The 14,491-nt window shown below is 44.9% G+C and overlaps 1 protein-coding gene across 6 annotated transcripts in view; it reads left to right on the top strand.

The window, feature by feature from the left end:
* The window catches only part of LOC134341378 (rap guanine nucleotide exchange factor 3-like), a 94,013-nt gene that overhangs the window by 54,644 nt on the left and 24,878 nt on the right, over positions 1-14,491 (top strand). For all 6 annotated transcript variants that reach the window (XM_063039238.1, XM_063039235.1, XM_063039239.1 and 3 more), the window contains exons 15-19: positions 4,466-4,502; positions 5,004-5,079; positions 6,089-6,244; positions 8,925-9,022; positions 11,771-11,896. In XM_063039238.1, coding sequence (XP_062895308.1) covers positions 4,466-4,502; positions 5,004-5,079; positions 6,089-6,244; positions 8,925-9,022; positions 11,771-11,896 — 493 coding nt within the window. The remainder of the gene's footprint in view (positions 1-4,465; positions 4,503-5,003; positions 5,080-6,088; positions 6,245-8,924; positions 9,023-11,770; positions 11,897-14,491) is intronic.

The raw sequence follows: 14,491 nt of genomic DNA, 5'->3' as shown, positions 1-14,491 counted from the left end.
TTGAAGCTCTCAATCTTCTCAACCTCAACACTGTTGATTAGACAGGAAAATGTGTGCCACTCCCCCCTCCTGATGTCAATGACCAGCTGTTTTGTTTTGCTGACATTGAGGGATGGATTTTTGTCATCACAGCATGTCACTAAACTCTCCATCTCCTTCCTGTACTCTGACTCGTTATTTGAGATACAGCCCGCTACTGTGGTATCATCTGCAAACTTGTAGATGAAGTTCGAGCAGAATCTGGCCACACAGTCGTGAGTGTACAGGGGGTGGAGTAGGAGGTTGAGGACACAACCTTGTGGGGCATCAGTGTTTAGTATAATCAGGGTGGAGGTGTTGCTGTCGATCCTTACTGATTGCAGTTTGTTGGTCAGAAAGTCAAGGATCCAGTTGCAGGGGGAGGCATTAACTCCAGGGTCTGGTGTTTGGAGATAAGTTTGCTTGGAATTTTAGTATTGAAGGCAGAGTTGTTGTCAATAAACAATAGTCTGCCATAGGAAGTGTCTTGACTGTCCAGTTTCTGTGGAGATTAATGTAGGGCCAGGGAGATGGCATCTGCCATAGACCTGTTTCAGTGATAGGTGAATTGCAGTGGGTTGAGGTTGCTGAGGAAGCTGAAGTTAATATGTGCCATGACCAGCCTCTGGAAGGTGGTGGATATTAGACCACTGGACTCTAGGTCAGGCAGCATCCGTGGAGGGGAGATATTTCGGAACAGTCAATATTTCGGATCAAGACCCTTCACCCAGAGCGAACAAGTCCTAGCCCATCTCTATTTTAAATGGTGCCCCTCCCAAGAACCTCCCCAGCCTATAATTGTGCCCCTGGTCTGAGACCCCTCCACTGGTGAAAACATCTCAATTAATGTCAGTTGACAGGCCATGCCCTCTTCTCATGACTACCATCAGGGAGGAGGTACAGAAGCCTGAAGGACCACACTCAGTGAGTCAGAAACAGCTTCTGCCCCGCCATCCGATTTCTGAATGGTCCATGAAAACTACCCCATTATTCCTCTTGCACTATTTATCTATTTTGCAATTGATAGATATTTTTATGTTTTTGCACTGTACTGCTGCTGCAAAAGACAAATTTCATGACATGCAGTATGTCAGTGATAATAAATCAGATTCTGATTCATTTCTACAAGGTCACCTCTCAGTCTCCTGCACTGCAAGGAATAAAGTCCCACCTGTCCAACCTCTCCCCTTGAGTCCTGGCAACACCAATGCACAGGATCACAAGAGGTTGCAGACTCAGCCAGTTCCATCACAGGCACAACCGCCCCCCACCCCCACCATCGAGGGCATCTTCAAGAGATGGAGCCTCAAGAAGGTGGCATCCATCATTAAGGACCCTCACCACACTGGACATGCCCTCCTCTCGTTACTACCATCGCGGAGGAGATACAGGAGCCTGAAGTGTTACGAGATGCACCCAACCACGCCAGCTTCCGAGATTTTAATGCTCTGACTCTCCGGAATACAGCTAGCTGGTGTGGCCTCTCTAAGGGCTTAGGGCATTCCCATCAATTGATAATCATGTTTTGGGTACCGAGAATTGAGTAGTTAAGGAACACCTGCACATTGGTTCAGTGCTCAATCGTAAGCCTTTCTAATGATCTTGTCTGGTGTTTGTTTTGTGCTTAGTTTCTCAATCCTGTTTAAGACTGTATCTCGATCCCAGCCTCGGAGACTCTAGCACTTGGGTCCAAGCCATCCTTGTCAAGGACTCTTGTCACATGAAGACCCACATGCAATGATTCAGGAACAACTTCTTCTCCTCTGCCTTCAGATTTCTGAATGGTTCATGAACCCAGGAACACTACCTCACTACCTCTTTTGCACTATTTATTCTTAATTGTAACCTCTATTAATTTTACATATTTCACCATAGTGCTGTGCCAAACAACAAATTTCACAACATACATCAGTGGTAGTAAACCTGATCCTGATTCTGTTCTTATTTTGCTCTACCTTTCCATCTACTACTTAGTAACTTATAGTAACTTGTTATGTCTGTCCTGTGGTGTTGTCACAAAACAACAAGTTTCAATCAGAATCGGCTCTGTTATCACTATTTTACATAACGTGAAATGTGTTGTCTTTTTTTGGCAGCAGTACAGTGCACAACATAAAAATGACTATAAATTACAAAAATAAAAGGAATAGTGAGGTATTGTTCATGGATCATTCAGAAATCTGATGGTGGAGGAGAAGAAACTGTTCCTGAATCATTGAATATGGGTCTTCAGGCTCCTGTACCTCCTCCCTGATGGTAGTAATGACAACATGCCCTAGGTGGAGAGGGTCCTTAGTGGATGCTGCCTTCTTGAGGTCACTCTTCATTCTTCCTGACTCCTAAGGGGTTACAGATGCAAGCCATCCAGCCTCACCTGGTGGGACAACTCTCTGATCCCAAGGATTATCTCATTGAATCTCCTTTGGACTGGCTTCAACACCACATGATCTTTTTATTGGTCAAGGGGCCAGAACTTTGCATAGTATTCCAGGCATGGCTTCACTGAATTCCTATACAACTGGAACACAACCTACAGATAATCTGTACAGAAAAAGGTTAACTTCATTTGTCACATTAACATTGAAATATCAAAATATACAATGAAATGTGTCAGTGTGTCAATGACCAACACAGTCTGAGAATTGTGCTGGGGGTAGTCCACGAGTGTTGCCATGCTTCTAGTGCTAACATATCTTGTACACAACTCACTAAACCTTACTAACCTAAACGTGTATTTTTTGGAATGCAAGAGGTAATCAGGGCACCCACAGGAAACCCATGCGATTACGGGAGAACATAAAAACTCCTTACAGGCAGCAGCGGGAATTGAACCCGGGTTGCGGGTGCTGTAAAATGTTATACTAACCGCTATACTACCGTCAAACCCTTCATAATAAATGCCATTGAGAAGGAACTTGGGGTTAGGGTTCCTCCTCCCTCTCCCCATCTCGCTCCATCTGCCTCCTCTTGCCTCTTGTCTCCCAACTCCACCACTCCCCTCCCTGCCTGAAACTGACTGCACAGGTGGACAGGGTGGTAAAGAAGGCATACAGCACGCTTTCCTTTATTAATCGAAACTCTGAATCCACAAGTTGGAAAGTTATGTTGCAGCTTTATAAAACTTAGGTCAGGGTGCATCTGGACTATTGAGTGCATTTCTGGTCACCCCATTACAGGAAGGATGTGGAAGCTTTGAAGAGGGCACAGAAGAGGTTCACCAGGATGTTGCCTGGATTATAAGGAGAGGATGAACAAACTTGGGTTCTCTCCTCTGGAGTGGTGGAGACCTGGAATTTGAATTGGTTTATTACTTTCACATGTACTGAGATACAATGAAAAACTTGTCTTATGTACTGTTCACACAGATCAGATCATTACACAGTGTCTTGAGGTAGAACAAGGCAAAACAATGCAGAAAAGAGTGTAAAAGTCACAGGGAAAGTGCAGTGCAGGTAGGCAATAAGGTGCAAGATCATAACCAGGTAGATTGTAAAGTTAAGAGCCCATCTTAGCATGAACTTTGAGCATCCATGGTATAGATCAGGATTGAGGGCTTCACTGGCTTCACCCCATTCTCAGCCCCTCGAGATTCTGAAACATCCCTGAAGGGATATGGCACGATCACACAGCGGCTAGCATAACACAATTACAGTCATAGGAGAACATAGAAGCTCCTTTCAGACAGCAGCAGAATCGAACTAGGTTGTTGTAATTGTGTTATACTAACCGTTGTGCTATCATGCCATATCCTTTCAGGGATGTCTGAAAATCTCGATGGGCTGAGAATGGGGTGAAGCCAGTGAAGCCCTCAATCCTGATCTATACCATGGATGCTCAAAGTTCACGGTTCCTCCTGTACTGCACCAGTAACTATATCACTGGGGCTTGTTAAATTGATTTTGTTATTATCTCCTGTACTGCAGTACAGGGGAAAATGTTGCTTCAGAATATAAACCCTACAGCACAGGCCCTTCGGCCCATGATGTTGTGCTGTCCTTTTAACCTGCTCCATGATCAATCTAACCCTTCCTTCCCAGTTTGCCTTCCATTTTCCTTTCATCCATGTACTTATCTGAGAGTCCCCTAAATGTCCCTAATATATCTGTCTCTAACACCACCCCTGGCAGGGCATTTCACATATCCACAACTCTCTGTGTGTAAAATACCTACCTCTGACATCCTTCCCCCTATACTTCCTCCAATCATCTTAAAATTATGCCCCCTGGTATCAGCCATTGCCACCCTGGGAAAAAGGTCTCTGGCTGTCCACTCAATCTATGCCTCTTATCATCATACACACCTCTATCAAATCTCCTCTCATCCTCTTTTGCTCTAAAAGGTTTTGTGTGCTATACATACAGATCATTGTGAGGTAGTAAAAAAAAGTGCAAAATATAGGATGTACCACACGCACTCGGAGCTTGAACCTCTTTCTTTGCCTCCACAGGTCATCAGAGATGATTATGAACACTCCACAGATGAAGGTGAATAAGATCTAACTAATGGGTTTGTCCCCTTGACCAGGGAGGGAAGTTCACTGTCTCTGATCCTGGGAATGTGTGATGGGATGGTGTAGAGGGATCTTCACTTTATGACTGACCGAGGGTGTCAGGCCCGCACAGTCTCTACCCAGGTAACAGGGTTCTCCGGCCACTCGTTTCCATCTCATCACCTGTAGTCTATTTACACCCAGCTCTCATCCACAGTCCTTGCTCACCCATTGAATCAGCCGTGCTCAATGATTTGTTCCTAACCTTGTTGCCTATGGTAGTTAGTATCTGTTCGCTCTTGTTTTGTGGCCCCTCGTAACTTGTTATTTTTGCAATCTATTATTAAAGTTATCATTGATCGCTGAATCACTTCTGCGGCTCTGCTTTTGGGCCAAGCCTCCTCAACTTTTCCTGACCTCAGGAGTGTGTGATGAGACAGTATGGAAAGTATTATTCTTATAACCAATGTTTCTGTCTCTTCTGACTTCCCCACAGTTGAGGAACAGCTTAAACTGGTTGAAGAGCCTTCGAAACTCAACAGATACCCAGTGTTTGAGAGCAGATACCAAAAGTGAGTCAGTCCACCGGGAACGACGGTGACATCTGTGATGCCGCTGACGAGAGCGAAGCCCGAACTAGGAAGCATGGGTCGGGCATGTTACGGCCATTGAAGGGTCGGGTCGTCTCCCCCGGCGGTCCTGACGCTTTTGATCGCGGTCCTTCAGCCGCTGCTCTTCAAATGTGCTGGTGCCTTCGTAGACTGGCAGGTGCCAGGCATTGCAGTCTTTGGCCAAGGACAGATAGAGCAGGCAGCTGGTAGCATTTCCCCAGGGTCAATATGCCCAATACTAATGGGCATTCATTTAACGAGAAAGGGGGTGAGGGTAAATTCAAAGGAGGTGTGCTGGGCAAGCTTTTTTGACACTGCTAGAATAATCTGTTTGGTTTTGGTTATCCTGCTATAGGAAAGATGCCATGAAGCTAGAGAAAGCTAGATTAAGGAGGAGATCTTTATGAAAAGTCTCAGTCTGAAACGTCGACTGTTTATTCCCTTCCATAGATGGTGTCTGACCTGCTGAGTTCCTCCAGCATTTTCTGTGTGTTGCTCAAGACTTCCAGCATCTGCAGAATCTCTTGTGTCTGTGTTGACGAGGGTGTTGCCAGGATTTGAGGGACTGAGTTTTGGGGAGAAGTTGGACAGATTGTGAATTTTTAATTGGAGTGTAGGAAATTGGGAGGTGACCTTATAGAGGTGTATGAAATCATGAAGGGCATAGACAGGGTGAACGCACACAGTCTATTTCCCAGTGCGGGATAATCCAGAACTAGAGGGCACAGGTTTATTGAGAAAGGGGAGATAATTAATGGGAACCTGAAGGGTAACTTCTTCACCCGGAGGGTGGTCCATGTACGGAATGAGCTGCCAGAAGAAGTGGTTGAGGCTGGACATGTACATGGATAGGAAAAGTTTAAAACGATATAGGCTAAATGTTGATAGATGGGACTGGCTCAAATGGGAGTGGTAGGGTGTTTGTACATGTTGTGTTTGTCCTGGACTGATTGCCCATCTCTCCTTGCAGTCCTGTATCACGTGTACCGTCCCAACCACTCACAGATCTGCCTGCTCCTGCCAGTGGCGTCATCCGTGAGAGACCTCCTCTCCATCCTGGCAGGAGAAGAGGAGGAAGGCAGCTCAGCAGGGGAAAGTGTCCTTGTCAAGCTCAGGTCCACTGGGGGTAAGTACTGGCAGTTGATTATTGTAATTTGCCTCCTTGGAACTGAAATTGGAATTGGTTTATTATTGCCACCTGCACTGAGATACAGTGAAAAACTTGTCTTGCACATTGTTCATACAGATCAGATTATAAAGCAATAACAGAATGCAAAATATTTATGATTATGAAGACACGTAGTCCTTTTTTATTGTCATTTAGTAATGCATGTATTAAGAAATGATACATTATTTCCTCCAGTGTGATATCACAAAACGCAGGACAGACCAAGACTGAAAAAACTGACAAAACCACATAATTATAACATATAGTTACAACAGTGCACAATACCATAACTTGATGAAGAAGTCCATGAGCACAGTAAAGTTCAAGGTCTCTCAAATGTCCCACATCTCACGCAGACGGGAGAGGGAAGAAAAACTCTCCCTGCCATGCCGACCACAATCCGACATCCGAAAACTTCGAGCTCTGATCAGCTCTCCAACACCGAGTACTGAGCACCATCTCTGTCCGAACGATTCGACCTCCTTCTCGGTCGCCAAGAGCAGGCAAGGCCAGGGATTTTGAGGTCTACCCTCCGAAAGATTCCTGACCACACAGTAATGACAACAGCAAACGGGTTTTTCAGAAATCTCTCCAGATGTTCCTCTGTGCTTTCATGTCCATTCTCCATCAAACCAGAATTGTCCACGGCCCCTATTTAATAGATACGATATCATTTTTCGCCAGAGGGCTGCGCACATGCAGGTGCGTCGCCATCTTCTCCTCCCGCCGAATAAGGTGTCACAGCTACAGACAAAGTGCAGTGCAGGTAGACAATAGGGTTATAATGAGGTAGCTTGTGAGGTCTTCAGCTGTTGTATCAGGTTTTTGTATCTTTTGCCTGATGGGAGGAGGAAGAAGAGAGAATGTGGGTGGGTCTTTGATTATGTTGGCTGCTTTACTGAAGCAGCAAGAAGTATAGAAGTCCATGGAGGAACTGGAATTGGTTTAGTATTGTCACATGTACTGAGATACTGTGAAAAGCTTGTCTTGGATTCTGTTCAGATCATTACAGAATGCATTGAAGTAGTACATTGGTGGCTTTGTGGCCAAATTTGCAGATGATACAAAGATAGGTGGAGGGGCAGGTAGTGTTGAGGAAGGAGTTAGTCCACAGAAGGACTTGGACAGATTTGGAGAATGGGCAAAAAGTTGACATGATAATACACTTCGGTAGGAACAAAGGGGTAGGCTATTTTCTAAAGGGAGAGTGAATTCAGAAATCAGAGGTGCAAAGGGACTTGAGAGTGTAGGGTTACCTAAAGGTTAACTTGCAGGTTGAGTCAGTGGCAGTGAAGGTAAATGCCATGTTAGCATTCATTTCAAGAGGACTAGCATATAAGAGCAAGGATGTAATGCTGAGGCTTTAATTGGTCAGACCATACTTGGAGTATTGTGAGCAGTTTTGGTCCCATATTTAAGAAAGGATGTGCTGCCATTGCAGAGGATCAAGAGATGGTTCACGAGAAAAATCTCAGGATTGAAGGGGTTAACATATGAGGAACGTTTGATGGTTCTAGGCCTGTACTCACTGGAGTTTAGAAGAATGAGGGGGGAATCTCATTGAAATCTATCCAATATTGAAAGGCTGAGATAGAGTGAATGTGGAGAGGATATTTTCTCTCATGGGGAAGTATAAGACCAGCGAGTACAGCCTCAGAATAGAGGGACGTCCATTTAGAACAGAGATGAGGAGGAATTTCTTTAGCCAGAAGGTAGTGAATCTGTGGAATTCATTGCCACAGACTGCTGTGGAGGCCAAGTCATTGGGTATACTTAAAGCAGAGGTTGATAGGTTCTTGATTAGTAAAGGTGTCAATGTTTATGAGGAGGAAGCAGGTGAATGGAGTTGAGAGAGAAGGAAATAAATCAGCCATGATGGAATGGTGGAGCAGACTCAATGGGCTAAATGACTGAATTCTGCTCCTAATTCTTGTGTCCTATGTCCTATGTCTTTTATAGTACAAGGGAATTGGAATTGGTTTACTTTTATCTCATGTACTGCTTAAAAGCTTGTCTTGTATACTGCTCATGCAGGTCAGATCATTACATTAACGTTGAATACGATAAAGCAATCACAGAATAAATTATAACAGTTACAGAGAAAATGCAGGCAGACAATAAGTTGCCAGATCATAACGAGATAGATTGTGAGGTCTAAAGGGGAGATATAAATTAGATTGGTAAATTGGTGTATCATTGTGTTATGTACTGAGGTACAGTGAGAAACATTGTTCTGCTTACCATCCACACAGATCAATTCATCACATCAGTACATTGAGGTAGAACAAGGGAAAACAATAACAGAATGCAAAATAAAGTGTCACAGTTACAGAGGAAGTGCAATCCAGGCAGACAATAAGGTGCAAGGTCACAATGAGGTAGACTGTGAGGTCAAGAATCCATCTTATCGTATTAGAAAGTTATTTAATAGTCTGATAACAGTGGGGTAGAAGCTGTCCTTGACCCATGCTTTCAGGCTTTTGTACCTTCTGCTGATGGGAGAGGGGTGGGTGAGCTCTCTGATTCACAGAGGCAGTCGGAAGTATAAAAGGGGTGTCACGTCCAGACGAGCTACTGCGAATGGGGCGGGGAAAGGGGAGGCATGTCCTGAGAGTTTTAAACCCTCTCGCTTCTGCAGATCAGTCGGAGATGAGTGCGGATGAAAGATCTGTCTACACCTCACTGCAGGTGAATGATCGCCTATACTATGGCAGCCGGGAACAGCTGAAGGCACTGGTGAGTATCTCCTATGAAGCCTCAGACTCCTGACCTCACAATCTACCCTGGTATAAAGTCATAGAAACATACAGCACAGAAACAGGCCCTTTGGCCCATCTAGTCTGTGCTGAACCATTTAAACTGCCTACTCCCATCAACCTGCACCAGGACCATAGCCCTCCTTACCTCTACCTTCCAAGTACCTATCCGAGCTTCTCTTAAATATTGAAATCAAACTTATATGCACCATTTGCACTGGCAGCTCATTCCACACTCTCACCACCCTCTGAGTGAAGTAGTTTCCCCTCATGTTCCCCTAAGACTTTTCACCTTTCACCCTTAACCCATGACCTCTTGTTGTAGTCCCACCCAACCTCAGTGGAAAAAGCCTGCTTGCATTTACCCTATCTATACCCCCCATAATTTTGTATACCTCCATCAAATCTCATCTCAATCTTCTACTTTCCTAGGAATAAAGTCCTAACCTATTCAATCTTTCCTTATAACTCAGGTCATCCAGACCCGGCAACATCCTTGTAAATTTTCTCAGTATTCTTTCAACCTTATTTACATCTTTCCTGGAGGTAGTTGACCAAAACTGCACACAGTACTCCAAATTAGGCCTTACCAATGTCTTATACAACTTCAACATAACATCCCATCTCCTGTATTCAATTTATGAAGGCCAATATGCCAAAAGCTTTCTTTACGACCCCGTCTGCCTGTGATACCACTTTCAATGAATTATGGACCTATGTTCCCAGATCCCTTTGTTCTACCGCACTCCTCAGTGCCCTACCGTTTACTGTGTAAAACATACCCTGGTTGGTCCTACCAAAATGCACCACCTTGCACGTGTCTGCATTAAACTCCATCCCGGACCCTGGCACCTGGGAGACAATGTACCATTCGGGAACCTTGTTCTCATCCAAAGAACCACCTTTCTGTTTCCTCAACTAACAAATCCCCCATCACCACAGCTTGCCTCTTCTTCCCCTTCCCTTTTGCACCCTCTCTAAAGCTTCCACATCATTTTTATATTGAGGTGACCAGAACTGAACACAATACTCCAAATGTGCTCTAACTAGGGTTTTATGGAGCTGCAACATTACCTCACAGCTCTTGAACTCAATCCCCCTCCCCCAACTAATGAAGGTGAACACACTACACACCTTCTTAACTATCCGATCAATTTGTGCGGCTACTTTGAGGGAACTGTGGACTTCGACACCAAGATCCCCCAGTTCCTCCACACTGTTAAGAATCCTGTCATTAATTCTACATTCTGCCTTCACGTTCGACTTTTCAAAGTGATTCACTTCACACTTTTCTGATTGAACATTGAACACAAAATAGTGAACACAGAACACTTTAGTACAGGAACAGGCCTTGCAGTTCACAATGACGTGATGAACTAATTAAACTGGCAATTAAATGCCTAACTAAACTAATCCCTTCTGTCTATGTATCCCTCCATTTCCTGTGCCTATGAATTGAATTGACTTTATTTCTTACATCCTTCACATACGTGAGGAGTAAAACTCTTTACGTTACGTCTCCATCTGAATGTGCAATGTGCAAATTATAGTAATTTGTAATAAATAGTATGTGCATATACAACCAAACAGTCAATATGGCTTAGTAATACTATTGTGTCAGCATGAATTAATCAGTCTGATGACCTGGTGGAAGAAACTGTCCCGGAGCCTGTTGGTCCTGGCTTTTATGCTGCGGTACCGCTTCTCGGATTGTGTGCAGTTCTGGTCACCTACCTACAGGAAAGATATTAATCATTTGAAAGAGTACAAAGAAAATTTACAAGAATGTTGCTGGGACTTGAGGACATGAGTTGTAGGGAAAAGTTGAAGAGGTCAGGACTTTGTTTCCTGGAGTTCAGGCGAATAAAGGGTGACATGATAGAGGCCTACAAAATTCTGAGGGGTATGGATAAAGTGAACACAAGCAGGCTTTTTCTTCTGAGGTTGGGTGAATTACAAATCATAGATTTAGGCTGAAAGGTTAAGGGGAACACGAGGGAGAATTTCTTCATTTAGAGGGTGGTGAGAGTGTGGAACATGCTGCCAGCCGAAGTGATGGATGTGGGTTTGATTTCAACATTGAAGGGAAGTTTGGATAGATACGTGGATAGGAAGGGTATAGGAGGCTATGATGTAGGTGCAGACAGATGGAACTAAGCAGAAGACCGGACTATCACGGTCTAGATGGGCCAAAGGGCTTGTTTCTGTGCTTGTAGTACTCTATAAATCTATCTAAAACCCTCTTAAACGATTCCATCATATTTGCCTCCATCACTACCCTTGGCAGCACATTCCAGGCACCCACTAGCCTCTTAAAACAACTTCTCCTGCACATCTCCTTTGAACTTCGCCCTCTCATCTGAAATGCATATCCTCTGGTATTAGACTTTTCCACCCTGGGGAGAAAGATACCAGTTGTCTGTTCTATCTATGCCTTTCGTAATCTTATAAACCTCTCTCAGGTCTCCCCTCAGTCTCCGCCGCTCCAGAGAAAACAACCCAAGTTTGTCCAGCCTCTCTTCATTGGCTCACGCTCTCTAATCCAGGCAGCATCCTGGTGAACCTCTTCTACACCCTCTCCAAAGCCCCCACACCCTTCCTGTGATGGGTTGACTAGAACTGAACACGAAGCTTCAAGTGCAGCCTGACCAGAGTTTTATAGACTCTGGTTGGTAGGGGGTAGGGGGCTCCTGAAGTGTTGCTGAGGGGATCTTGTGTTTCTCCCCAGGTACCTGCCAAGGAACAGCAGATCCCAGCGCGTGACGCCTCTTCCCCATTGGACTCTCTGGGGTCCCGGGAGCTGGCCGTGCAGCTGACTGAGGTCGACTGGGATCTCTTCCTCTGTGTCCACGAGGTAACACCATGGCTGGTGGGGGGTGGAAGCAATGGGTGCAGGTTAGGAGTGAGGGAACCCCAAGGGAGGGGTGGTGAGAAGGGAAGGTTGATAAGGAGGGGGTGCTGTGGGAGGAGTGGTGAGGAGAGGGTGCTGTGGAAGTGACAGTGAGGTGCGGGGGCAGTGAGGAGGAGGGAGGGTCAGTTAGGGAGGGGTGATGAGGGAGGAGCAGTGAGGAGGGAGCTCACCCCGACACACTCACATGCGCTGTGCACTAATGTTCAAGTTTCTGGTTCCCTTTAGCCAGGCAAAGAATACAAGGTAACTCTGTCCCATGCTCCCCTCATTTGTAGAGCTGTCAGGGATGGAGATTCATTACTGTTCTTGGTGACAACCACCATCCCTATTGACCATATTTGGAAGAAGGATGTGGAGGTGCTGAAGAGGATGGAACATAAGACATAGGAACAGCATTAGGCCATTCAGCCCATCAAGTCTGCTTTGCCATTCCATCATGGCTGATTTATTATCCTTCTCAACCCCATTCTCCCCGTAAACTCTGATGACCTTACTAATCAAGAACCTATCAACCTCTGCTTCAAATATACTCAATGACTTGACCTCTATAGCTGTCCATGGCTATGAATTCCACAAATTCACCACCCTCTGGCTAAATAAATTCCTTTTCATCTCTGTTCTAAAGGGATGCCCTTCTAAGATGAAACTGTGCCCTCTGGTCCTAGACTCCCCCACTATAGGAAACATCCAATCCACGTTCACTCTATCTTGGATTTTCAATATTCAACAGATTTCAATGAGATCCCCCACTCATTCTTCTAAACTTAAGCAAGTACAGGCCCAGAGCCTGCAAATGCTCCTCAAGCATTAACCCTTTCAATTGTGGAATCATTCTCACAAATCTCCCCTGGACCCTCTCCAATGCCAACACATCGTTTCTTAAATAAGAGGCCCAAAACTGCTCACATTACTCCAAATACAGTCTGACCAGTGCCTTATAAAGCCTCAGCATTACACCCTTGCTCTTATGTTCTAGTCGTCTCAAAATGAATGCTAACAATAGCAACTGCACTCTCTCCAGCACCTTGATGCTCCCGAATTTCTGGTGTACTGCTAGTGTCTTCCACAGTGAAGAATGACACAAAATACTTATTTAGTTCATCCACCATGTCTTTGTTCCCCATTACTACCTCTGCAGAATTGTTTTCCAGTGGTCCGTTATCCACTCTTGCCTTTCTTTTATTCTTTACATATCTGAAATAAACTTCTGGTATCCTCTTTGATATGGTTACTTTTCTGTTTATTTCATCTTTTCTCTCTGTATGGCTTTTTTAGTTGACTTATGTTGGATTTTAAAAGCTTCCCAATCCTCTAACTTCCCACTTATTTTTGCTATATTACTAGACAACGGGGTGACCCGTTGGGGCACCCTTTGAGAGAAGGGTGGTGCACTCTGATATGACCAGAATGAACATTAAATTTTCCTGAATGCTATTGGTATTGCTTTGCTTTGGGAACTGAAGTAGAAAACTCGCAGTTTATTAAAGAAGAACGACGCGTAGCAAAGCAAATATAGCTGCTCTTCGTTTAATGAAGGGCACTTTTGATGGCATCATTTCTGGTTTATCTGCCTCCTCCTGTGCCTGTTTTTGTCATTCTGGAGACGTGCAGCCCTTTCATCCCCCGTCTCTTCATCTCTTCTGCTGTTTGTTGTTTGTCTCTGATCCTGGAGACGTGCATGCCTCTCCTCCTCTGTCTCTTCTTCTCTCATCTTTTTTTGTCCTGACTCTTTGATCCTGGAGTCGTGCAGCCCTGGCCTCATCTGATTCTTGTGCTCTCCCTCTCCTTGCCGCTTCCCGACGATGTTTGGCATCATCTCTTGACCATAATGTCCCCCTTCCCCTTCCACGTGGCATAATTAGGCTGACCATTTTTTTTTACCCTAATTTCTCCTAACAAAGTGCATGATGAGACACTTCCTGATACTGTATTCCTTCTGCCACTCCTTTGCCCACTCTCCTAATCTGTTAAAGTCCCTCTGTAGCCTCTCTACTTCCTCAAAACTGCCTGCATCCCACCTACGTACTGGCCCACTCATACAATGGCTGCTCCGCTTACATCTTGCTTCTTTTTATGGACCTCTGCCAAATGCCTAAAATATTGCGATGATCGCAGCCCACCAAAAAGTTCCAAAAGATCCAGAGCTATTTTAAACTTTGCACAGCCTCGCCAACGAACAACCTCTTGTGATGATTGCAGCCTGCCAGAAAGCTCTGAAAGACTGTTTTTTTGTTGGAGGAGAATCAGTAGGAACCAGAGGAACCTGGGGTACGGGTACACATTTCCCTGAAAGTGATGCCTCTGGTAGACAAGCTGGTGAAGAAGGTGTTCGCCATGTTGGCCTTCATCAGTCAGAACACAGAGTACAGGGGTCAGGAAGTTACATTGAAGTTGGTGAGGCTGCACTGGGAGAATCACATTTAGTTCTGGTCACTCTGTTGTGGAAAAGATGCCATTAAACTGGAAAGAGTGCAGAGGGGTTTTGTGACTATGTTGACAGCTCTAAGGGACTGAGTTACAGAGAGAGGTTGGACAGAT

Source organism: Mobula hypostoma, assembly GCF_963921235.1.
Source record: "Mobula hypostoma chromosome X1 unlocalized genomic scaffold, sMobHyp1.1 SUPER_X1_unloc_1, whole genome shotgun sequence".
NCBI classification, from domain to species: domain Eukaryota; kingdom Metazoa; phylum Chordata; class Chondrichthyes; order Myliobatiformes; family Myliobatidae; genus Mobula; species Mobula hypostoma.
Note: the sequence above shows the minus strand (reverse complement) of the source record. Positions and strands in the feature narration are given on the sequence as shown.